Below are 24,465 nucleotides of genomic sequence, written 5' to 3' on the forward strand. Positions count from 1 at the left end.
CCGCTCGTACGTACCGGACGGACCATATCCAGACCGGCAGACGCATTTAGATAGCATTGTGAATATTAGCATGGCCACACTTAGATGGAGTTGTGGATATTGGCCTGCGTCGCATGTGGATGGAACTTTGAATGTTAGCATGCCCGCACTTAGGTGAAACTTGAATGTCAACATGCCCACACTTAGATTTGTGAATATTAGCCTGCGTTGCATCTAGATAGGACTCTGAATATCAGCATGCCCGCACCTACGCTAAACGTGAACACTAGCACAGGCCACACTTAGAATTGTGGACAATTGTCCTGCGTCGCATCTAAATAGGATTGATTAAAGGATAACATGCCCCCGCGTAGAAGAAACTTGAATGATAGCAGGTGCCACACTTAGAATCAAGAACACCAGCCTGCGCCGCATCCAGATTAAGTTAGGAATGTTAGCATGCCCACACCTAGACAGATTTCTAAACACTAGCCTGCGCCGCACCGTGAAAAGACTGGAATGTAGGCATGCCCACATGTGAAGGCCAACAAGTGCCACACTTAGACAAACTGTGAATGTTAGCATGCTAAAGGTCATGTAACCCACTAACCAATATAAGCTGAAACTCTGCATACTTATCTCACTCATAAAACTCACAACCATCTCTCGCACGCACTTCACAACACTGCAACAACACATGAGCCGGAGCAACAGCACACGCGGACGGACACCGATCCAACACCCGCACCAAAGCTCAGCACCCGGTGTACACCGAGGTTGAAGCTGCCAACAGAACACCACTCCTCTCACTATCCTACTTCCTCTTCACCCTACTAACCAATCCCCCCCCCCCCCTTATTTACAGATCCGCAAGAGCGCCTGGGGACCAATTCCGTTGGTGACGGTGCACAGTACAAATACCTTTAACATTATATAGGGGGTGGGCTGTGATGTGCTGTTGGCAGCTTCAGTTCGGTTGACGCCGTTTGCTGAGCGTAGGTGTGAATTTCCAGTCGGTGGTTGTCATGTGCTGTTGCCTGAGGCTATGTGTGTTTGTTTCGTTGTGCGGTAGAGATATGGTTGTGTTTAGTTTAGAGTTTGAGCGGTGTAAGCAGAGGGATGAGTTTTTATTTATAGTGTAGTTGGTTAGTGGGGATACTTTATTGTACCCCCTCCCCTCTGTTTTGGCCACCTGTGGCACATATCCCTGCCAGTGTGGTGTGCTAGGGATCTCGCTCCTATTTTCTGTGCAGAGTTGTGGGTTAGCAGGGCTATTTAGTGGCGATACGTCCTCACCCTCCCCCCATGTTCAGACTAATGGACGACTACATCGCTTTGTCCCCTGGCACATCCTGGTGTGCAGCCATCATTGCCTCCCTGGGACCCTTCCCTTAAGGGTGGGAGGACCACTCCCCTGTGCCCTTGAGCTCCCTCGGCCCCATGGTTTCTGTTCGGCCGCCACTCTTTCCCCTTCAATTTGAATACCCTCCGCCTGAGTTGCAATTTAGGCCGGTCTTATCTGTCTTTCTCTCTCTCCCCTTTGTTTCCGGTAGGGCTCTCTAAGGGAACAGGTGCACCTGGGTCTCCCTCCCATTCCGAGGTCTTGCTACTTTCCTGCACTTTTTCATGGTCTGGCCTAGCCCCCCATCTTGCAATTTGGATGCTCATTCAGTGGGGTGTGGGTGCTGCTCGTTCATTTTGGTCGAGTTCTGAGTTGAAACAGGTTTTTAGGAATTTTCTGAATTTTAGATGGTCCTTCATGGTTCGTATTTCTCTCAGGAGGGAGTTCCAATGTTTAGCAGCTAGGCAAGACAATGCTGATCTGAGTTTTTTTTAGCTGTTGTATGGTTTAAGTTCCAGGCAGATGTCAATAACTGGATCGGAGTGTTCTGGGAAGCCTGTTAAATGGTGTTTTTCTTTTGTATGAATTAATCTCCCTGGCCATGTATTTCTCTGTGTGTTATGCACATTGTTTTGAATGTGATTCGTTGTTTGACTGGCAGCCAATGTAGCATCTTCAGCGCAGGAGTTATGTGGTCTCTTTGTGATAGTTTATGGGGAAGTCTGGCTGTTGCGTTCTGTATAAATTGCAGTTTTTATTCAGTAGATAATGCAGCATGCCAAGGTATAGGCTGTTGGCGTAGTCCATCCCAGACATGAGTGAGATGGCTAGCGTTCTGTGCATGAAGGAGAGGGAATGGTAGAATAGTTTTGATAATGTGCAGGTGGAAGAAGCATTTCTTCTATTGCATTAACTTGTGGTTCTAGAGTTAGCTTGTTGTCCATTAGGATTCCATGTTTTTTTTAATATGTTGCATAGCAGGGGCGCTGTTCCTAGTTCTGTGGGCCATGGGATGTATTGGTTGCTTCCTTGTCTTTTGGATATAAGCATGATTTCCGAGTTAACTTTAAGGCTGTTCGTGTTCATCCATTTCAAACTGCATTGTCTGGTATTCAATTTGCATTGTTGACTGCAGGTCTTTCTCCCACTATACGGGATGCTCTAATTTAGCTGTGCCCTACTTCAAATTGCATTGTCTGGTATTCACTTTGCATTGTTGACTGTAGGCCTTCACTCTCCCCCCACTATTCAGGACTCTCAAATCTAGCCGTGTTTGGTCTTGAGCTCTGACTGCATTGTTAGGTGTGGCCCTTTCTCCCACCACGCAGGACTCTCAAATTTAGCTGTGCCCAATTTCAAACTTCATTGTCTGGTATTCAATTTGCATTGTTAACTATAGGCCTTTCCCCCCCACTATACGGGACTCTCAGATCTGGCTGTGTTTAGTCTCTAACTCCAGTTGCATTGTTGGGTGTAGGCCTCTCTCCCACTATGCAGGACTCTCAAAGCTTGCACCTTCTAGGCTAGTATTGTGATTATTAGCTTGCACCTTCTAGGGTAAGTGCTGTCATTGTTGGCTTGTGCTGTCTAGGATAGTACTGTGACTATTGGCCACTCCCCCTCTAGGATACTATGGTGATTGTTGGCTTGTGCCGTCTGGGATAGTGTGACTATTAGCCACTCCCCCCTCTAGGATACCATGGTGTTTGTTGGCTTGTCCCTCAGGATATTACTGTGATTGATAGACTGTGCTCTCCCCTAGAGATTAGCCACATTGACCTTATAAACATCTAGAAAGCAACACAACAGAATTGCACTGAGATTGTCAGCTTGCACCGTCTAGCTTGCTCCTGCTAGGATAGTACTGGGAGTACTGGCTTGTTCCTTAGGATAGTCCTTGATTATTAGACTGTGCCCTGTCCTTAGAGATTAGCACTCGTTGACCTGATTCACAGGTAGGGTGCACCACTATATTTATCTGCATTTTTAAAGCGCTCACACAGCCTGCGGGCATCGCAGCACTGTTACAGGTTTTCTTTTTTTCTAGTTGCGTAATAGTTTTTCTTAGTTGCGTATTTATAACGAGCTTAAATACCCAGAGGTTTCTAAGCACGGACCCTGGGTTCGAACCTGTGTTGCTTCGTGTCATCTTGCTTCCAAGGCGAGCATGTTGCCGCTGAGCTATCCTCCCAGGACTATAGAGTAGCATTGTGATTATTGGCTTATGCCCTATACAATAGTATCGTGATAATTCGCTTGCACCCTCTAGGAGAGTACTGTGATTATTGGCTTGCTCCTCAAGATAACAATGTGATCGATTGTGAGAGTGAGCACTACCCTTAGAGATTAGCACACACTGACCTGATTCACTTCTGGAGGGCACCGCCATGGAATAGTACTATGATCGTAGGATCGAGGCCCTCTATACAGTGATTATTAGCTGTACCCTGCTTCACACCACAGACATTTATCACGTTAAGTCTCTTCCAGGGAAACCCACATTAGGGACACACACTGGAATACCCCAGCGATATAACCCTAATAGACCTCCCAACCAGTCAAACCTAACTCGAGGCAGTGAGTGACCTACCCCACTAATATCACCTGACAAGACCACCCCCAACAGACAGAGCCCAAGCCCTATCAGACAATCCCCCACACCGAGTCCAACACCACAAGACAGCCGGACCAAAAGCACAAAGACCAACTCCAACAACAAACCGAAGAAAACCCAAACCAGAAAAATACTCAGTCAAAATACTGGGCAAACGAATTGGACCAAAGGAAAGACAAAGAGCAGAAACAACAAATCCCACTGAACAACACCGAAGGCTCACGACGGCAAAACACACCCCCACAGACAGGCACGAACCTGTGCTGAAAGAGAGAAATCTTTACATAACTCCATTCCTTTAAATAACCACCCACCAGCCCAACGTACAAATCAAGAACGAACAACAACCGAACACACCCGCGCAGAAGAACAGACAAAGCTAGAAATAACAAGAACATAATCGACCCCCTAACCCCTTACATCACCAAAACAAGAGGACCCTCTGCTCGACAACCACAAAATTTAGAAAAGGAGCAGGATGAAAACAAAAACCCAAGACTGAACCTAGAAGAGCTTTTCGACGACTGACACAACCGTACTAACACCTCATCTAGAGACAGACCTGGAAGGAAACCTTAACGCTAGTCAGAAGACAATGTCGACAATAAAGCACAAACCTAGCTACACCTTCAAAATCCACTGCAACCTAATAAATGCAATATCTGTCAAAGCACTCAATGGAGATCTTTGACCTTCTCTGCAACAATGACATTGACATCCTATTCATGTTATGTTAAAGGTATAGGTAGCGCACCGTCACCAACGGAATTGGTCCCCAGGCGCTCTGGCGGATCTGCAAACAGGAAGGAGGGCGGGTAAGGTTAGTCGGGAGGAGTGGAGTGGGAGAAGTGGTGTGCTGTTGGCAGCTTCAGCTCGGTATACACCAAGTGCTGGGCTTTGGTGCAAGTATCGGATTGGGCGAGACCTCGTGTGGTTTGGTAAAGAGCATGCGGATTGCTGGGAGAGAGATGGTTGTGTGGGTTACGTATGCAGAAAGTCAAGGTTAGGTTAGTCGAGTCTGTATTCTGATGCCAGGTTTGTTGTCAGGTACTTCTGGTTCTGTTCGGGCTGTATCCATGTGGGTGGGGTTGTTGCTGGTTCCTTGTGGGCCATCTCGCTATGGTGGTGCTGTGCTGATCCAGCTTTATCATAGTGAGTATTGATGGAGTGCCTACCATCTCCTACCATGGAACGATGGGTGTGTTTGAACCTTTCCTTTGGGTGTGGAGCTGGGTTGGTAGTATCTATTCTCTTGTCTAATGTGACCCTGGTCGGTTGAGGCTTTGAATGGTTCAGGGTTGGAGTGCTGTTGATGGGGTGTCCTAGTGTATCTGTCTAGGTCAGCCTGTGTATTCAGTCAGTTTCCTACTGCCATGAATATCTTTAAGTGGGTTCTTTGGTTTCCGTGGGGTGACTCCCTTGGGCTGTTTAGTTGTAGTTACTGTGTGATGGAGCATTGTGCGTCCTGCTGTATCTTGGTGGACGTTGTGTAGTGTGGGTGCTTATTCTGTTTCTCAACCTCTGGGTTGGTGCTAATGGTACAGGGTTTCCTGTTCCCTTGCAATCTGCCGTGATTAGGTCTGTTGTGGGTGGTTATAGCTTAGGGTCATGGTCCCATTGATGAGTCGTCCCAGTGTTTCTGTCCTTTGTCTTGCTATGTCTATTACGGCTGTCTCCCAGTAAGTCGTTCGGTATGTCGTAGGATATTTTCCTTAAGGTTTTTCCATTGGTTGCTTGGTGTAGATCAGGGCCTGTCTCTTTGTTCATTGATGTTTTAGTTGTGTGTTTGTGCCCTGTGGCCGGGCTTTCTAGTTATGAAGTGAAGGGCCAAGTTTTGAGTAGTTTCCTGAATAGTAGGTGGTTTCTTGTGTTACTGATGTACTTTGGGAGGTCGTTCCAGGTTTTCGGTGCTTGGTGAGAAAAGGAGGATCCTCCAAGCTTTCTTTTGTTGTAGGGTTTTGGTTCCAGGCAGCTGTCCATGCTTGATTGGAGCGTTCTTGTTGGTTGATGTAGACGCAATGTGTCTCTCAGGAACTCAGCGCCTTGGTTGTGTATTGCTCTGTGTGTGATGCACATTGTTTTGAATTTTATTTGTTGTTTTATTGGTAGCCAGCAGTATTATCAGCAGTGGTGTGGTGTGTTCTCTTTGGGGTAGTTTCAGTAGGCTGCTGCATTTTGTATGCGTTGTAGTTTTTTTAAAAGACGTTCAGGCATGCCTAGGTATAAGCTATTGGCATAGTCTACTCTGGACATGACGAGTGCGATAATGGTGGTTGTTTTGTTGGTGAACCATAGGAACGGGAAGATCCTCTCATCCTCTCTGCCCCTTGCAGGAGGAAGAAGCATTTCTTGAGGAGAGTGTTTACTTGTGGCTCTAGCGTTAGATTATTGTCCATCAGGACCCCCAGGTTTATTACAATCGACAAGGGTGTTGGGGTTGTCCCGAGTTCCCTTGGCCAAGGGATTAAGTGGTTTTCTCCTCCATTTTTTTTATGACTATCATTATTTCTGTTTTGCCTGGATTGATTTTTGAGGCAGTTGGAGTTCATCCAGAGGCAGTTTTCTAGTGTCGAGTTTATTTCTGGATTGTCTTGTATTTTGAAGATTATTTGTGCATCATCGGTGTAGTTGTAGCAGGTGAGGCCGTGACTTTTGATAATTTTGATTAGTAGAGATAGGTAGATGTAATAATGGCGAGGAGAAGGATGATGCTTGTGGTACTACACATGTGGAGTCTCTTGGGTTGGATTTGAAAGGTTTCATCCATATGGTTTCTGTTCTGTCTGTTAGGAAGGATTTGATCTACAGTAGGGCGGTGTCTGTTATTCCAAGTCCTTTTAATCTTATTAGGATGTTGTGATTAACTGTGTCGAATGCCACCGAGAGGTCTAGAAGTATTAAGGCTGTGCTGTTGTCTGAGTTTGCTTTTAGGTCATCCTATATTGAGAGGAGAGCTGATTCCGTTCCTCTCATTGGTCTAACTAGTGCCTGGTCTAGTAGGCTGTGCTCTTCTTTGAATTCTTGAGTCTTTTGTTATATGTACGTTTCGAGCAGCTGGACTGTGTACGGGATGTTGGAGAGTTCCTCTATGGTTCCCGCTGTATCCTTAAGTAGTGGCCTGAATGTGGTTTTGAAGGCTTGTGGCACTTTCCCGGTTGTGATTGACGATGTTCCTGTGATATTCCATGGGCGCTCATTGTTTAAGAATCTATTTGTATATGTCTGGCGGGCAGGGTTCTTCGGGAGACCGAGTTATTGCTTTCATTCACCAGTTTGACGAATGTCTCCACGGTTATTTCTGGAAAGTTTCGTAGTTTGTTTGGGTGTTCTTCCTGTGTGTAGGTGGGGATCATGGTCAGATCTGGAGGTCTGCTGTGTATGGTTTGTTGGATGCTGGTGATTTTGTTTTTGAAGTGGTCTGCAAGGTCATGGCATAGTTTCGTGGACGGAGTTGGTGTGTTACATCCTGGCGGATTCTTTTTTTCCATTTATATTGAAGAGCTCTTTTTGGGTGTAAGTGCTTAAAAGACTTGGTTGTAGTGTTTCCTCTTTGCTGTTTGTATTTTTCTTTTTTATATGCATGGTTGTGTTGTAGGAATTTCAGCTTGTTCGCAGCCTCATTTTGTTTTTGTCTTCGGTTTTTCCTTTTCATGGTGCTAAGTAGTGGGGTGAACCATTTTGCCATTGCTAGTTTATGAGAGGGAGTGAAAGGCTTTTCTTTGGCGATGTTGTCTATAGTAGTTCTAATCCAGGAATGCAGCAGGGCTACTTTTTTGTCCAGGTAATCTTCTTCCATAGAAGTTGAGTGTGGTTTGCTAAGCTCCAGCAGTTCAATTAGGTTGGAGTTTTTGATGGTTCTCCAGTTTCTTTTCATGGTGTTCATTGTTTTGTCTGGCTGACTGTTTATTGGAGTGTTCATTTTGATTACGAAGGGGATGATGAGGTAGTCGCTCTAGAGTATTTGAATTGGGGGTGCCGTTGTAAGGAGCTGTTTGTTCGCGAAGTGGAACCCTCACCTGGGGACGTCACTCAGCCTGTCCTGGCCTCTTACGACCTCAAACCCTTCCCTGGAAGCTATTTGACTGGCGACTGGGCCTGAAACACAGGATTGGTAAAGTTTAACCCCTTATTGTCTGTGTGCTTGAACCCCTTCTTCCCCGGGGTCCAACCCTTCCCTTTGATCCACAGCTCACCTAGTTTTCTTGGATGTTGTGCTCTCCGTCCTGCTTTCAGCGCAGAGGCGCGTTGATTGATGCAGGCTCGTTGGTGCCTAGTTACTTCACTGGCAAGAGTCCGACTGGCAAGTATGAGTCTTTAAACAGTTATGATTTATTTTCCTTTCCTTCTTTAGATAATGGCCGGCGGTGTGCTGCTGAGGTGAGTGGCGCTGAACGTGAGTGAGAGCGCGAGGCGTGATGCACCCCATTTGTATTGAACAAGTTCTTTTGTGTCTTTTAGGTGCTGCAACGTTTTCAGCGTGGATGCCGGTTATGAGGAACAAATGCAGTGAGTAAGTGTGGTATGCAGCCCCTCTAGATCTTTCCGCCCTAACCTGGAGTGTCTTTTCCCCCTTCGCAGATGGATGAGAAGTTCCGGAGACAAAGTTCCCCCAGAGCGGCTGGGATTCAGGTAAGCGTTTGAAGCTTGTACAGTATTTGAAAACATAAGCGAAGATCTGTAGAATGCTTACTAATGCCTTTTTCTGTTCTCTTCCTCAGGAAGCAGCGTGCGGGATGGGAATGACACCACCGAAGATGCCCGCAGAACAGAAGAAGCGTTGAATGATGGCCAGAAGGGCTGCAAGGTAAGGCTGTTCCTAACAGTGTTCTTGCAGGAGCTGAGTGCAGAAGAAAGATGCAGGCCCATTGGAGACCGATCCAAACGCGGTGAGTGTCACGCTGCAGGTGCAGAAAACGCAAAGCATGCTTCGCAGCCTGGGTGTGGTTTAAATAGTCTCTGGATATCCCAGGTGTCTCTGGGCTGAACCACACCCAAAAGACCCATTTGAAATGTTCAGGCAGTTGAGTGATCTTGTAGTTGTCATCTAGCCATGTTTCTGTTACAAATAGCATCTCTGTCGCAGAGCAGATCATATATTTTGGTGGCATGTTTTGGCCATTGACCTTGCATTGATTAGGTTGCAGTGGATCTTTTTGGTGTGGTTTTGTTTGTTGGTAATTCCTTGTTTTGGTTTGCAGTTGTTTGGTTGTGGTGCATCTTTGAAGCAGTCTGCTGGATTAAAAGTTTGGCTGTTCAGTAGCAGTGCTTCTCTATTCATGCCGGTAAGGTGAAGATCAGCAAAGGCTTCTTCATTGAATTGGTCATTTAGGTTGATGTTTGGGTTGTTAGGGCTTTGTCGTAGTTTTGTCCGGTGTGCCATGTGTTGATGGTGTCCGTTGTGATGTATGGGGTCGGAGTCTACCCATTCTCTTCTTTGGTGCTCCCGTCTTTTTCCTGGTTGTCTGACTGTTCTTTGTGTGTCGCGCTGTCTGTCATTGGGGTATGCAGGTTCAGTGGTTGTTGTGAGGTACAAGGATTTTTCCCTTTGGAAGTTTGTTCTGGTCGTTTTGGTTTTTGGCGGTGTGTTTCCTTCATTTGTGGTTGTTGCTTTGGGGGTGGGTTGGATTTGTGCGTCTGTCTAATGTGGCCTTGTCTTGTACTCTCTTGGTGCCCCTTCCTGGTCCGGGGCATTTTGGTGCTCGGTGCAGAGGTGCCATTTGAGTGGTTGATTGCGGTGTCTTGTGATGGCAATACTGGTGTTTCTTCTTTAGTTTGTAAGCTTGGGTGCTTTTTGTGCGGTCTGTTCTTCAGGTGGGTTGGCTATGCATCCCCAGAGCGCTATCTGGTGAAGTTGGGGTGCTAGGCATACAGTTGTCAGGAGGTGTAGTACTAAATTGGTGGCTGTCTATGTAGTTTTGTTCATCACAAAAACATGGCTGGATGACAACTACCAAAATCACACTCCAAAGCTGCCTCCCCATCAACTTAAAGTATCTTCAGTTAAACAGGAAGAAAAAAAAGGCCTCGCAATAGCATTCAAAGAACACCTGAACGTAAAAACAGACTAACCTCTCATCAACTGCGATACCATGGTCATACACCTATCAGCGAATCCAAAAACAAACCTCAAATTCATTCTGGTTTACAGACCACCGACAATTTCATAGAAGCCATCGAGCATGAACATCTAATAATCCTGGTAGGCTTCAACATTTGGGTCGAAGTAAAATGTGCCAACTCTCAAAACTCACTAACTGGACAGGTAACAACTATGAAATTAAAACACTCGGCAGGACACACCCTTGATGCAATCTTCACCAAGAAAAAACTTTGCCACATCACCACCGATACAATATGCTTTGGAGCGACCATCTCATCATTCCATTCGTGATCACACTACCAACTCAAGTCAGCATCCAACCCCTCAAGCTCACATCCACCACAAAAATAAACTGGAAAACCATCAAAGCAAGCAACCTAATGGAACAACTGGAGATGACCAAACCTTCAGCAGCAGAACTGGAGACGCCAGATCTAGACGGGAAAGTGGAGCTACTCCACAAACTGATTGCTGACACAATCAAAAACATCGCCTTGGAAAAACCATTTACCCCTTCAAGAAAAAAAAGCAATGACAAAGTGGTTCACCCCACTATTAAGCACCATGAAAAAGAACAAGAAGCTGGAATTGGAATGGAGGAAAAAAAATACAACCAAGATATGAAAACTCAGTTCCAGAAACGAATCCGGGCATACAAGAAGGAAATTCAAAAGGCAAAGAGAAGGCATTATGATGACAGAATCACACAAAAAGAAATGTTCATCATAAAAGAAATGAGAAACCCTCCTGGTTGCAACAACACTCCAACACCCTCACTATGCAACGACTTGGCAGACTATTTCAAGAACAAAATGAATGACAGCCGACAAATCATACAAACCAACCCTAACACTCAACTAACCGGACCTGTCAAGGAGCCACAGTACAAACTCAAACCTCCCTGAAATATCAGCAGAGGCATTCCTCAAGCTGGTAAAAGACAGCGGGATCACCCATTGATCCCTGTCCACCTGACATCTACAAATCAATCCTTGCACAAGGGACTCCTTCAGAATATTACAGAAACCTTTTTAATTTGTTATTCACAACAGGAACTGTACCACGATTCCTCAAATCAGCATATATTAAGCCACTATTAAAAAAAACAAGTGACAATATGGATGACTGATTTCAAACATTCCCTACCCGGCAAAACTCAGAGAAACCTACGTATACAAATTAACCCAACAACATGTAGAAAAACACTACCTACTAGACCAAGCACAAGTCGGTTTCAGACCCGCAAGAGGAACGGAAACAGCACCACTATCCATCTGGGACGACCTAAAAACAAACGCAGACTCCAACGCAACCTTGGCTCTGATTCTACTCAACCTCTCTGCAGCCTTCAACACAGTAAGCCATGACACCCTAAACAAAAGATTGGAAGATATAGGTATAACAAACATGGCTCTACTTTGAATTAAATCATTCCTTGCAGACATGACAAAAACCATATGGATAAAACCCTTCAAATCTACTCCACGAGTTAACGACTGTGGAGTACCACAAGGATCTTCATTATCACCACTATACTTCAACATCTATCAGACTCCAGTGAGCAGGATCTTCAAAGAAATACATTACATACTACAACTATCCAGACGACACTCAAATCATCAACAAAATCAAAGATACTCAAGCTGATCAGTCAACCCTAATAGAATGTCTAAAAGAAGTCTTTGACTGGATGAACGCCAACAATTTGAAAATCAACCCAGGAAAGACTGAAATCATGATTATATTAAAAAAACAAGAGAACACCACCTACATTCCCTGGCCGACGGAAATGGGAGCTGTACCCACACCATCTAAGGCAGGAAATAATCTGGGAGTCCTAATGGACAACGTGCTAACCTTAGAACCACAAGTAAACGCAATAATCAAGAAATGCTTCTTCCTCCTTCACACAACAAGAAGAATCCTACCTTTCCTCTCGTTCACCCACAAAACACTGCCAGTCGTCACCCTCATCATGTCAAGAATAGTCTATGCAAACAGCCTCTACCTCTGGATGCCAGAACACCACCTGAAGAAATGACAATGCAGCAGCCAGACTACTCAAACTATCCAGAAGAGACCACATTACTCCAGCACTAAAAATACTACACTGGCTCCCAAACAAACATCATATCACGTTCACAACAATGTGCATAACACACAGAGCAACCAGCGGACGGCGTGCTGAATTCCTACAAAATAAAATAATCTACAAACCAACCAGACCCCTTAGATCAAGTAATGAAACCTGCATGGAACCAAAACCATAAGTCAAGAAAAAACTAGGAGGCTCCTCTTTCTCCCAAATTGGCCAAAAAAAAAACCCTGCAAGAACCTCCAAAAAAAACCAAACACCAAAAATGTAGAAAACTTCTAAAAACCTGGCTCTTCAACAACTCAGAACCAAACTGAAACAATGTAACAGGAAACACATCGACCACATTGACAGAATATATGATGGCACAGACAATACCCAGAACAGACTATGGAAACGCCTACAACAACAAAGAGACAAGACTCGCTGGAATAGTACACAAACGACAACCCCATTAGGACAGATTTAACATACATGCCCAACACTACTTACAACCTTACCCTCTCCATGAACATTAGCAGGTGCCACATTTGGCTAGAGATGTGAATGTTGGCAAGTGCCACATTTAAGACAGAATTGGGAAGGTTGCGCGCACCAGACCGTTTTGTGAATGATAGCAAGGACAACATTTGGACGAAATCGTGAACATTGGTCTGCGCCGGACCCAGACAGCATTGTAGAGATAGCAAGTACCTAATGTGAACATTAGCTTGGGTCCCATCTAGATGCGATTGCGAGGGTTTGCAATACCAATCTTTGGTGGAGCGGTGAATGTTGGCAAGTGCCACCCTTGTATAGAGTTGTGAACATTGGCCTGCATCAAATGTAGAAAGGAGTGTGAATGTCAGCCAGTACCACATCTAAACAGAGTAGCGAATACTAGCCACTGCCACAACTAGACTGCATTGGGAATACTACCAATACCATATTTAGATAGAACTGTGAATACTAACTTGAATCGCATCTAGATAGCTTTGAACGAGGGCTAGTGCCACATCTGGATATAACTGAATATTTGCATGTGTCAGACAGGATTGTGAATGTTAGCCAGTGCAGGATCAAGATAGAAATGCAAAGATAATCACACACCTCATCTAGAAAGAACATAGAAATTCAGCACACATCACTTCTAGATAGCAAGGCCATTAACCAACCCACTAACAATTTCACCCCTCTGCATACACCTCTCAAACTCTAACCAAACACAACCGCAACCCTAAAGCACCACAAACTTCACTACACTTCAACAACAAAACAAACCACACATAGCTTCACAAAAACAGCACACGACAGATACTGAACGGAAAGCATCCCTAAATTCAGCAAACTGTTGACCGAACTGAAGCTGCAAGTAGCACATCACTGCTCTCTTGCACTTATCCTGCTCGTTCCCACTAACTTCGCCCCCCCCCCCCCCCCGTTTCCTTTTCAGATCTGCCAGAGCGCCAGGGGACCACTCTGGTGGTGATAATGCGCGGTACAAATATCCTTTAACATTCATAGAGTTGACAATTAGTGTTGTGTTCTCCCCTTGTATATCTTTGATTATTGTAAATTATTTGGGTTACGCTTTGTAGTAGGTGAAGCAGTGTCTTGATGAGGTTGATTAGTGGAGTCATGTAGATGTTGGAGTGGAGATGGGGAGGATCCTTGTGGTGTCCCGCAGTGAAGATTTGAATGAATTGATGCATGCATACTATTTGTTCTTTCAGCTAGGAAAGATTTAATCCAGAGCAGTGCTATGTCGACATCCCTATTTCTAACAGTCTCTTGATGTTGTGACTGACTGTCGAATGCTGTGGAGAGGTCAAGTAGTATCAGTGCAGAGTTTGTCTTTGAATCTGCATTGGTCTTTTGGTCATCGGAGATGGAGAAGTGCCATCTCTGTCCCTGAAGCGGACTTGTGCCTGGTCCAACAGTTGGTTTTCTACGTGTTCCAGTGTTTGTTCGTAGACCTAAGTCTCTAGTTGTGTTGCCAGATAGGGAATGTTTGATATCAGTCTCAAGTTAAAGAGGTCTTCCAAATCGCACCTTGAGAAGTTGTTTGATGTATGCAGATTTGAAAGCCCGCTGTACTCTCCCTATTGAGAGCGATAGGTTGAAGGGGTTTCTGTGGCCTTCCAAGGGTGTGTCCTGTGTAAGGATTGATTTATAGAGGTCTGGTAGGCAGCCTGCTTGGTTTCACCAGCTTGAGGAACTTATCGCCTGATATTTGGGCAAAGCTTTGCAGCTTGTTCAGTGGTTCCAGGGTAGGTGGGGGGGGTGGTGCACAGTAATGTAGATCTGGGCTTTTATTTTTGAAGTGCACTGCAAGATCATTGCATAGTTTGTGAAGGTACAGGTGTTTGTTTGCATCCAGGTGGATTTCTCATCTGATTTACGATGTTGAATACTTCTTTGTGGGTGTTGGTGGCTTTTGTGATTCAGTTGTCTTATTTCTTTTTGCCTTTGTTTCCTTTGTGTATGCTCAGATTTGTTTGCTAGTTTTACATTTTGCATGGTCATGGTTTTTCTCAGTTGAAGTTCCCGTTTTTCTTTTCAATTGTATTGAGGTGTGGTGTAAACCATCTTGCCACCGCTTTCTTTTGTGATGGGGAGATGCAGTCTATTGTTTTGGCGATCCATTTCTGGATTTGGTCTGCGTTTTCGTCTAGGTCTGTTCCATCCATGGCTGCGAGGAATACAGTTCTTTTAAATTTCTGATTTTGATGGTATTCCAGTTTCTTTTCCATATCGGGGGGGGGGGGGGGTGGTTTTGGGGCTGTTTGAGTGCTTTAGCTGGTAGTTGGATCATGAATGGTATGATGAGGTAGTCGCTCCATAGCATTTGTATTAATGACGCAGTTGTGATGGTGAAGATTACATTGAGAGTGTGTCCTACTGTCGGTCGTTCCTTTAACCATCGGGCATAGTTACTGTGTCTCAAGCTACTTGAACATTGATTTGCATTCTCTTCCTAAAACCATATGTTGAAGTCCCCTAGGATTATAAGGGGATTGTGTTTGAGTACCAGGTTTGTGATTGCTTCTATGAAGGTGTCTACTAAGTTTTGCGGTAGGTCTATAGAGGAGTAGGCCTGTGAGGTTTGTTTTTGAGTTCGCTGTCAGGTGAAGGAGAGGGATTCGCAGTTTCTGATGTTCAGCGGGTCTGCTGTTTTTATTGTCAGGTATTCTTTGTAGGCTATTGCAAGCCCTCCTGCTCTTTTTCAGTTTACCTGTGTGCATTTGAAGTTGTCGGGTAGACAGCTGTGTAGTGAGACTTTGTAGTTGTCATCTATCCAGGTTTCTGTGATGAATAGGATGTCTATTCCAGCGTCTTAAAGTAGATCTCTTTAGCATTGATCTTGTGTTGATAAGACTGCAGTGTATTTGTCTTTTAACAGTGCAGTGTTTTGTTCTTGGTTTCATCTCATGGTGGTCTTGTTGGCGAGTTTCCTCATTACTCCCAGGTTGTGAGGTGTGTTCAGTAAGGTCAATTTAATTATAAAGTAGATCGGCTGGGTTTTGTATTGGGTTCCTGACTTCTTCTGGTTCCTCTTCCCTATCTCGTTGCCACCCTAGAGTTTTGGTGATATATGGGGTGTAGTTTTCCTTCTGCCTTCTGGATGTTTCTGCTCTTTTCCTTTGCAGTTCTGTTACCTTGGAGTGTCTAGCTTAGTTGGTGGTCGTAAATTGTTCTGGTGGGTTGTCTGTCGCAAGGTATGGTGTTGGGTATAAAGATTGCTGCCTTCTTTTAGAGTTTGTTATATTTTCTGTCATGCTTGTGTGTTCCGTTGCCGTGTCTGTCTGTTGGTGTGGTACCATTTGATTTATTCTTTCTCCTAGTACTCTCTCTCATCGTCCTGTTCTGTGTCATGGCATATTGTGGTCCTTTGAAGTCTTCTAGTTTAATGAGTTTGGATTATTGTGTTTGGGTCGCAGGGGTCGGTAACAGTTTCCTGAGTTTTGCTGTAGTTGTCCTTCAGCTTTTGTGATTTTAGTGGTCTGTGGTTGTGGTTGGGGTTGGGGGTTGTAACTGTCGTGGGGAGGGTGGGTGTTTGGTCTTGCAGATTGGCTTGGTGGGGATTTTAAAGGCAGAGGTGGGTGGTGCTTTCTGGCTGCGCACATTAGGTGGCCTTCTCCTTTAGGCTGTCTATGTGAAGTCTGCATTCCTTGGTTAATTTGACCGCCTTTCTCCTTCCTGCTAGCTATCCCTAGCTACCATTAGATCGAGTATTGTGGGGGTGGTGGAACACCTAAGGTTGCAGTCTCTTACTATGCAGAGAAGCAGTTGTTTAACTTGGAGCACAGCTGTAATGTTGGAGAGGCTCGAGCTGGTTCCAGCAATAGAGCACCCAGAGCTGAGAGCAGGTCTTGGATGGATGAGAGGATGTCAAGATTCCTGGTGGATCGGGGGGGGGGGGGACACCAACATTTCAGACAGCAAATGCAAAACATCCAAATTCGAGATTCCTGGATAGAGGGGGGGGGTGTGCCTAGGTTGCAGACAACAGTAAATGCAAACCACCCAGAACCTTTAGTTGTCAGCACATTCTTCACAGATTAGTGTTACTGTTGTTAGTCTGTCTGCACTTGTTCATACACTCATTCTGGCTCACCACTTGTTCTCATTGTTGTGGTCTTGTACAGGCACGCGGGGGGGATCTGTAAATGTGCCATTGTAAATCATTGCTGATAGAAATTGACACCCCTGTTTAAATAAGCACATTTCAAGGGTGGCATACCTCCGGGAGAGAGGGGGGGGGGGGGGGGGTACGGGGGGGTGGTGAAGTTGGGTAAGTGGCTTGTCCCTGCAGCGTTGAGGCTTCAGGACTGCTCACCCATGGTACCCTCTGAAAGCATACTCTTCCTCTCCAGAAAGAGGTGTACACCACCACATTCTCAGTGATGCCTGCGTCTAGGGCTCCTGTACGTCACTTTACAACAGTCTCTGCTCTGTCTCCCCAACAGTCCATCACTGCAGGATTCTTCTATCACACGGCAAGGCTCACGCGCAGTGGATACAAGTCAGTCAAGCATCACCAGACCGTCTTCGTTCACCCCAACAGCAGCCTCTTTGAGGAGCAGCCAAGGTGGCTCATCTACCATGAGCTAGTGTTCACAACCAAAGAGTTCATGAGACAGGTAATGCATGCCAGGGTGTTATGGGGTGTGATCAGTAATCCAGGGTATCACAGCAACCGGGCTTGCAAGGCCTAACAGGAGTTTCAACTCATTTTTGTGTGTGTGTGCGCGCCTTCGGTTGCATTATGCCTGTATAACAGAGCTGGGTAGCGACACATTGCTAGTGCATATAAACCTTTTTGACATTAAACCAAGTGGTCTCTTATTTATTCCCCTATAGATTATCGAGATTGACAGCAGCTGGCTGCTGGAGGTGGCCCCACACTACTACAAGTCCAAGGAGCTGGAAGACACAGCCAGCAAGAAAATGCCAAAGAAAGTGGGGAAGACACGGGAGGAGCTGGGGTGACACGGCCACACCAGAAACACAATGCGGTTACTTCGACCACAGCTCCTTGTGAGGAGGTGGTGGCCACTGCCATGTACCCACAGGAAGGATTTCACATGATGCAGAGGTCTGTGGTGGGCCCAGGTGAATCGTCTGCCAGGGATATACCACCAGCAGGACATTGGGAGTACGGCTATGGACTAGGACCTCCTCTACATTCACTGAAGGGTTTCTTATTAAAGGGAACTACACCAGTCAGAGTGTACCCCCCCCCCCCCACGTATGGATTAGGGAACATGGGTGCAGGCAAGGTGGCTGGCTTCCACCCCTTTCGCAGCAACTGAACAATGAACATTGTATGATAATAAAACGTTGGGTTCAGGGCCCATGTTCTATAAGAAGGATGTGCTTTCTTGCAACCTCCGCGTCTTTGATAAAGCAACACTATTCTAAGACTGCACTGTTCAGCCCCTGTGGAAAACAATGTTAAAACAGTAATGGCCTAACTCCCAACTTGACAGTAATCCACCAAAATACTTTCAGATACATGATATGCCATTTGTGTTGGTTTCTGTGAAGCATCCACCCTCACTAAATTAGACGCTCCAGCCAAGTCCCGTTTGTCAGATAATTTAATTCTGTACAACCTATATTACAAAAATAGTGAGACACACAGAACCATTTCCAAGTGGGCTGGGCACAGGTATACGCATGTAATAAGCCAGCTAAGACACTGGCATGCAACCTAACTGGACATCACAAAGTACACAGAGGGTGCAGTGGCATACGGGCTTCGTTTCATTAATGGAAGACATTGGCACCCACACATCAGTTTCCAACATTTAGGCAAAACCTCCCCTAATAAAGTGCATTCCCTCCTCCAAGGCACGCTGTCTGCTGTCAGAAGGGCACAACCCCACCCTGTCCAGAAAAGGCTAGATCATGTGCTGCTTAAAGGTAGTATTTCAGCGCACAATAGGATTAATCAGCCTTCCACCTCCAAAACAAACAGCACTCCTTTAGACTGGAACAGAGAAGTGATTAGGCACTTTACTTTATTGGTGCCCTGGACACAAGTGTTACAAGACTGGAGAGCGAGTTCAAAGGACCTCCTTTGTGAAATAGATTGGATCTCATTCTCTGTGAGCATGAGGTCCTAACCATGGAGTGGGTGCCTCTCTGCAGCAATTCCTACTAGTGATGGGGATGGGATGGGGCGAAGCAGCTTGTCCGCTTGAATGTGTTGCCTGTAGTCCAGTGCTGTCCTGGAACACTTCTCTCTTGTCACTGGAAAGCTTTAGCAGTGCTTCCGTCCAGTCCTGCAGAGCAAGAGGTTGAGGGCTGGTCTGTCCTCTGCCATTCCTAGCACCACCAGAAGGCCGGCCAGCAGGCGCTTGCTCTTCACCACAGGAGGCTGTGCTGGCATTAACTGCAAAAGAGGGAGTAATTTAGCAACAGGAAGTAGATTCTGGCTGGGTCCAAGCACTTAAACACCAAAACAAAAACACAGTATAGCACAGCCTGAACATTCTCCCTGCAAGCCAATCCCACCTCCCTCACCTGACAGGTGGGGGCCTATAGTGTTGCATCAACAAGGCTCCTCACTTAGCTGGTGAGGGGCTCTTCCGAAGTATCCAACTCCCTTCTCCCCCAGATTGTAGCTGTCCCCAGTGCAAGGAGAGTACACCAAAAGTACATAACATCTGAGATATTACCATGGCTCTGAGCAGGAAGCACGTGGGTGCCTGAACATTGCATTCTGCTGCTAAGCTCATCAGATTTGCAGTGGTGGAGAGTCCTGCTAGAGAAGTTAATGATCGTTTCGAGAGGGCAAAGCATAGTGCTGGCACAGTAGTCCAATTTAGGGAAGACAAGAGTGGTTAAGCAATGCTTGGTGGTAAGGAAGGAGGGGCTGATTTTCCTTTCATAATATTTAGGAGGCTGAGATGAGCTGCTGTTCCAGTTTTGGAGATGAAAATAAAGAAGGGTCATAGACGCTGAGGTTTCTAGTTGAAGAAGAGTAGGGGAGAGTATCAGGTGGGAAGTTGATGGGCAGAGCGAGCGAGAGCTTTTGGCAGGGAAGAGGAGCACCTCGGTTTTGGTAGAGCTTAGAGTGCAAAGCCACATAATATTTAATGGAGGGGAGCTCAGGAGAAGAGAAGATTTGGATGTTGTCTGAAGAGTTGGCATGGGAACCCAAAGAGGGAGAATAGTGCCCCAAGAGCAGAGTTGTAAAGAGGGGCAGACCTAAGACATCCTTATGGAACACAGGGGAGTGAGTTGAGAGGAGGTGTTGCTCCAGAAGGCAGAGAATTGGTGCGGTGTAAGGTAGGATTTAATCCAGGAAAGTGCTTGATCATGAATCACAAGACGATTATTAAGGAGATCAGAGTGGGTGACATTGTCAAAGGCGGCAGACAGGTCAAGGAGGGTAGGTTGGCGTGCTTAGCAGAGGCGAGCAAGTGAGACACAGTCATGAGAGCAGTTTCTGTAGTGTGACAGGAGCGGAAGCATGTCCACAGGGGGGGGAGGTGGAGGTCGTGATGTTTGTGGATGTCTAAGAAATTGCCACGAGTAAACAACCCCTTTAAGCATTTTATAGTATTGCAGCATGAGGCGCACAGGACAAAAGTTAGCCAGTAGGTGGCCAACCCTTTGCTTTTTTTTTATTTAATCTTTTTATTTTTAAGGAGGGGGATGACTGGCAGTTTTGAAAACAGGGAAAGCAAGCGGAGTCGAAGGACAGGTTGCAGAGTTCAGCGAGGTGAGAGACCACTAAAGGGGCAATAGACTAGACTATAGGAAGAGCAAGAGTGTCTGATGGGGCACAAGAGGGGTTAGTCTTCATCAGTAGAGATGGCCCTTCTTCAGGATTAGTGAGAAAGCTGGAGATGGAGGCAGAAAGATGGTAAAGTAGGCAGAGTAAAATTTAGAAGGTGGGAGTGTGAGGAAGGTCAGGGGAGTCTCCAATTTGACATTTTTGCAGCAAAGTCTTCAGCGAGGTCATTAGCTCTGAGTGGAGTTGATAGAGTGTTATGTGAAAGGTTGTTATACTACGCACTGTTGCCACCCGTATGGCTTCTTGTCGCTCTGGCAGATCTATAAAGCAAGGGGGGAGGCAGGTAAGTTAGGACAGAGTGGGAAAGCTGTGATCTAATGTTGGCAGGTTCGGTTGACACCGTTCGCTGAGCGTAGGTGTGAATTTCCAGTCAGTAGTTGTCATGTGCTGTTGTGTGAGGCTATGTGGGGTTCGTTTCGTAGTTGCGGTGTAGAAATGCGTGCGGTTTGCTGTGCTGTAGAGGTATGGTTGTGTTTCGCTTAGTTTGAGCTGTGTCAATCTGTTGAGGCAGTGTGGAAAATCAGGGACTGAAGACTTGGAAGGTCTAGGTTTCTCATCTAAGGGAAGAGATGCTTTAGGGAACCTGTCTGAGAAAGACAGACACTGACCCCTTTTCCATGCAATCCTCAAATCTTTCCCTTGTCTCCAAGTCCCTGTATTTGGAGTTTCAGGAAGTCAAAAAACTGCCTCCTCTAGTATACGACTTTTGGGACCCTGTTAAGACTGAGATAAGGTGGAAGAGGACCCTGGGTGCCAGAACCATCGGGTTAGTGTGACATTTTTTTCCCTTCATTTATGGTAAGTTTTAACTGCCTAGGTCTTTCGATTTGTCTGAAACAGCCGTCAATGATTTAGGGGGAGCACCTTGAGAAGTTGAAGATTTTGAACCATGTGCTAAACACAGAAGGTGGAAGCGCAGCGGGTTGAGAACGGGAAGGCTCTCCAGGTTTCGCTGAAGATTTTGACGTACCTGTAGGGGCAGTCTGCTCCTTAAGCGGTAGTCAAGGAATGCCCGTGGGTTGTGTGCTTAGCCTTGGTGTGAGCCAGTCACCAGTTAGCAGTGCGTTCAGCATGCCTGGTGGGACAGGTATGCAGGAGTCCGAAGACTCCAATAATTTCTTTGGTATCTGAACTGGAGCCGTGGCTACTAGATTGCTCCTCGTCCAATGTGGCAACATCAGTGGGGGAATGGATTCGGCCTACAAGAGTCGACAGGCCTTGCAATGCTGTTCATCGGGGTCGCGAGGCAAACCCTTGTTACACTCTGAGTGTTCTTCCAAGGGAACTTCCTGTTACAAGAAGGGCACAGTTTTAAAGGAATTATGTGAACCACCATGCAAAAGAATATGGAGAGCACTAAAAGGACACAGGAATAAAGATCTTCCATTTCAATATAATCCCTTGAAGCCTGAAAAAACTGAAGTGATTATACGTGAAATATACCAAGCAACAGAAGACATACGAGGGAGTGACCCCGAATTTCTGAAACTTTGTATTAGAATGTAACAGTGACTGTCCCAAGCAGACGCTGTGTGGATATGTTCATGCTGCTTTAAGAATCATTATTAGATAGGGGGCTTTTCTGTGACCAAGTCATTCATACTCTAATTTGACCATGCGTGTATTCCCGAAGACGAATATGTTCTTTGCCCAGACAAAGCCCAAAGGGGCGAAACATGAGCACATTCAATAGTAGGTGAATGTTGGCACTAGGGTACATAGATGAATAAAAACTATTGTCGGATGAAAATCAGGACTTCTAAAAAGTTTCTAAACTGAACGCACCCAGACAATTGGTGTCTGTGTTCAAAGTTCTCTCCATTATTAAATGTAAATAAAGGAGCAGCCAGACAAGGTAAGGACAAGAAAAGGCATTCTTCTAATGAAGAAGATTGTCGCAAAGTCCCTCCCGTTCTCTCTCTACTGTGAAAGCTGCAGCCAGTCCTGAAGGTCAGTGCTTTAATAGCTGGACCAAACTAGCAAGATATTCATAGCACGCTACTACAACATCCGCATCACACGATTGACCAACATGGTGGAAGAAAACAACCGGGGGGGGGGGCCTCGATGCACAAGGGATCATAGGTACACTACACCCAGGTAGACTTCGAAAAAAGATGGTGTGTAATGGTCAGACAAACATCACTAAACCTCTAGGCCAGACTATGATCCTGGCCAAAAGAAACATTGCAATTGCACGGAAGGAAAGACGGCCTGGACATAACATCATGGAAGGAAGATTTGAGAGGATTGGTAGAGACTGAAGCAAAGAATATGTATGCAGCCAGGAGGGTAACGAGCAGATGTACATTCTATGCAAGCTGCTAAAATACTGCAGAAAGCATGAGGCGCAGCTGCTCTTGTTGCAGAGCTAGATAGTAACTGCCCACACCAACAGGAGTACTCTCTCTAACCAAATCCAAGGCAATTAGAACATATTAGTGCAATAAGCAGCGATGGGAGGGGATGGAGGGGATTGTGGTGGTTAACTGCTCTAAAATAAGATGTATTCTGGTTTAAAAGTAGTAGCATGCACAAATATAATGCATCGCACAGCTAGATGACAGCAATATAGTCTGCTATAAATTAACATTTCACTCCAGTGACATGCACAACGAATGCTTCATATTTTCACTTAAATTTCAAATGGCAAATATCAAGCTACCAGCCCACTTCACAGAAATCGGGAACAGGAAAGAATAGACCTACCCCAAGGACCAGCCTGCGGCTGGTAAAACTCAAATGGAGTTTTCAAACTCTGCCGTGCCTTGTGAAACATTAGGTATTCTCATTCATCAGATCATACTTATGTGCAGGATCTATAGTGTCACCAAACCGTAAGACTTGAGTAAGTGTGTCAGCTGTCCTAAGAAAGCTGGACATTACAAGTTGCCATTATTCAACAGATGTTATGAATTCTTAATTGTTTATTTGTATTTATTTATAGAGCGCAACCAGCCATCAGGCATCTGGGCGCTTACAAATTTAGGTTACAGGTGAAGAGAAGAGTGACAGGTAAAAAAAATATAGATAGGTGGAGACATTTACAAACATATGAGAGATGCAGAATATAGATCAAGAAGCATGACTAGTCACAGGAATGCAGCCAGCACTTAACATTCATCTTAAAGGAGTGGAGGGAGAGTAGTGCTCTTAAGGTGTCAGTTATTCAGTTCCAGAGTTGTGCCGCCATGACTCAAACTAGATCCTCCTGGTTTTGAGTTTGAAATTGGGGACTCTGAGGCTATTAGATTGTGCCTTTCTAATAATTAGTTCTGATGTGCCTTTGGTGAATCTGAAGTATATAGGTGCCTCGTTAGCGAGGCATTTGTAGGTAAGGTTTAGTGATTTGAGCTTAATTCTGTCTTGATTGGCAAGCCCGTTGATGGAACGTCTCTCGTGGGAGATATGCTGTACACTGATCAGCAGCAGACTGCCCTCTCCTTATAGTGAAAGTGCAGTTCTTGAACAGATGCACGTCATTTTTCGAAAATGCCAAATTCGAAATGCAAGCCACAGTGAAATCACACAGTGGCATGACCTTACCTGATCCCCCACCCAACCCATACTTACCTGTTGGCAGCACAACTCGTTGTGTGCCACTGACTCTCCACAACGCCGGTTCCTTTCCCTTACGCAGCAGGGTCCTTTTTTTCATTTTGTTCACCTTTATTGTACAGGAAGCGTGGGATACCCCTGCAAACCCTGATGCCATTGTAGCGAACAAGGGTGCAGTGGACTGGAACCATACAGTACATTTGGTCGAAATCCAATCAAATCTACCATTCTCCCCCTCCCCCCATTTGAAATTTTGTACAGAAACGTTTTTGAACCCATCTCCCCAGAACGGAGACTTTCTCGTTTCTCAATTACTACCATCAGGCTTGAAACTTTGAGAAGTAGCCCAGTCCACAAAACGACTCTGTGCTTGAGGTTTAGAGTCCCAACATTTCTGGCACCAGGATTTGTCTTTTAAAAAGGAGATGGTGACCACCCCAATACTGCAGCTTGTGGGAAATCCACCCACCCCCCTCCCTCCCCATTA

At 45.6% G+C, this 24,465-nt stretch overlaps 2 protein-coding genes across 2 annotated transcripts in view; one reads left to right on the top strand and one right to left on the bottom strand.

Annotated features, from left to right (window-relative positions):
* The window catches only part of DHX16 (DEAH-box helicase 16), a 317,650-nt gene extending 299,668 nt beyond the window's left edge, over positions 1-17,982 (top strand). Inside the window, exons 20-21 of the mRNA XM_069635324.1 lie at positions 17,080-17,253; positions 17,474-17,982. Coding sequence (XP_069491425.1) covers positions 17,080-17,253; positions 17,474-17,602 — 303 coding nt within the window. The 3' untranslated portion in view covers positions 17,603-17,982. The remainder of the gene's footprint in view (positions 1-17,079; positions 17,254-17,473) is intronic.
* A 213-nt stretch (positions 17,983-18,195) lies between these two features.
* Positions 18,196-24,465, bottom strand: part of C13H6orf136 (chromosome 13 C6orf136 homolog) — a 201,843-nt gene continuing 195,573 nt past the window's right edge. The window contains exon 6 of the mRNA XM_069635325.1: positions 18,196-19,010. Within this exon, the coding sequence (XP_069491426.1) occupies positions 18,879-19,010 (132 nt within the window). The 3' untranslated portion in view covers positions 18,196-18,878. The remainder of the gene's footprint in view (positions 19,011-24,465) is intronic.

This window comes from Ambystoma mexicanum, chromosome 13 (assembly GCF_040938575.1).
Source record: "Ambystoma mexicanum isolate Mex_15411 chromosome 13, UKY_AmexF1_1, whole genome shotgun sequence".
Classification (NCBI taxonomy): Eukaryota; Metazoa; Chordata; class Amphibia; order Caudata; family Ambystomatidae; genus Ambystoma; species Ambystoma mexicanum.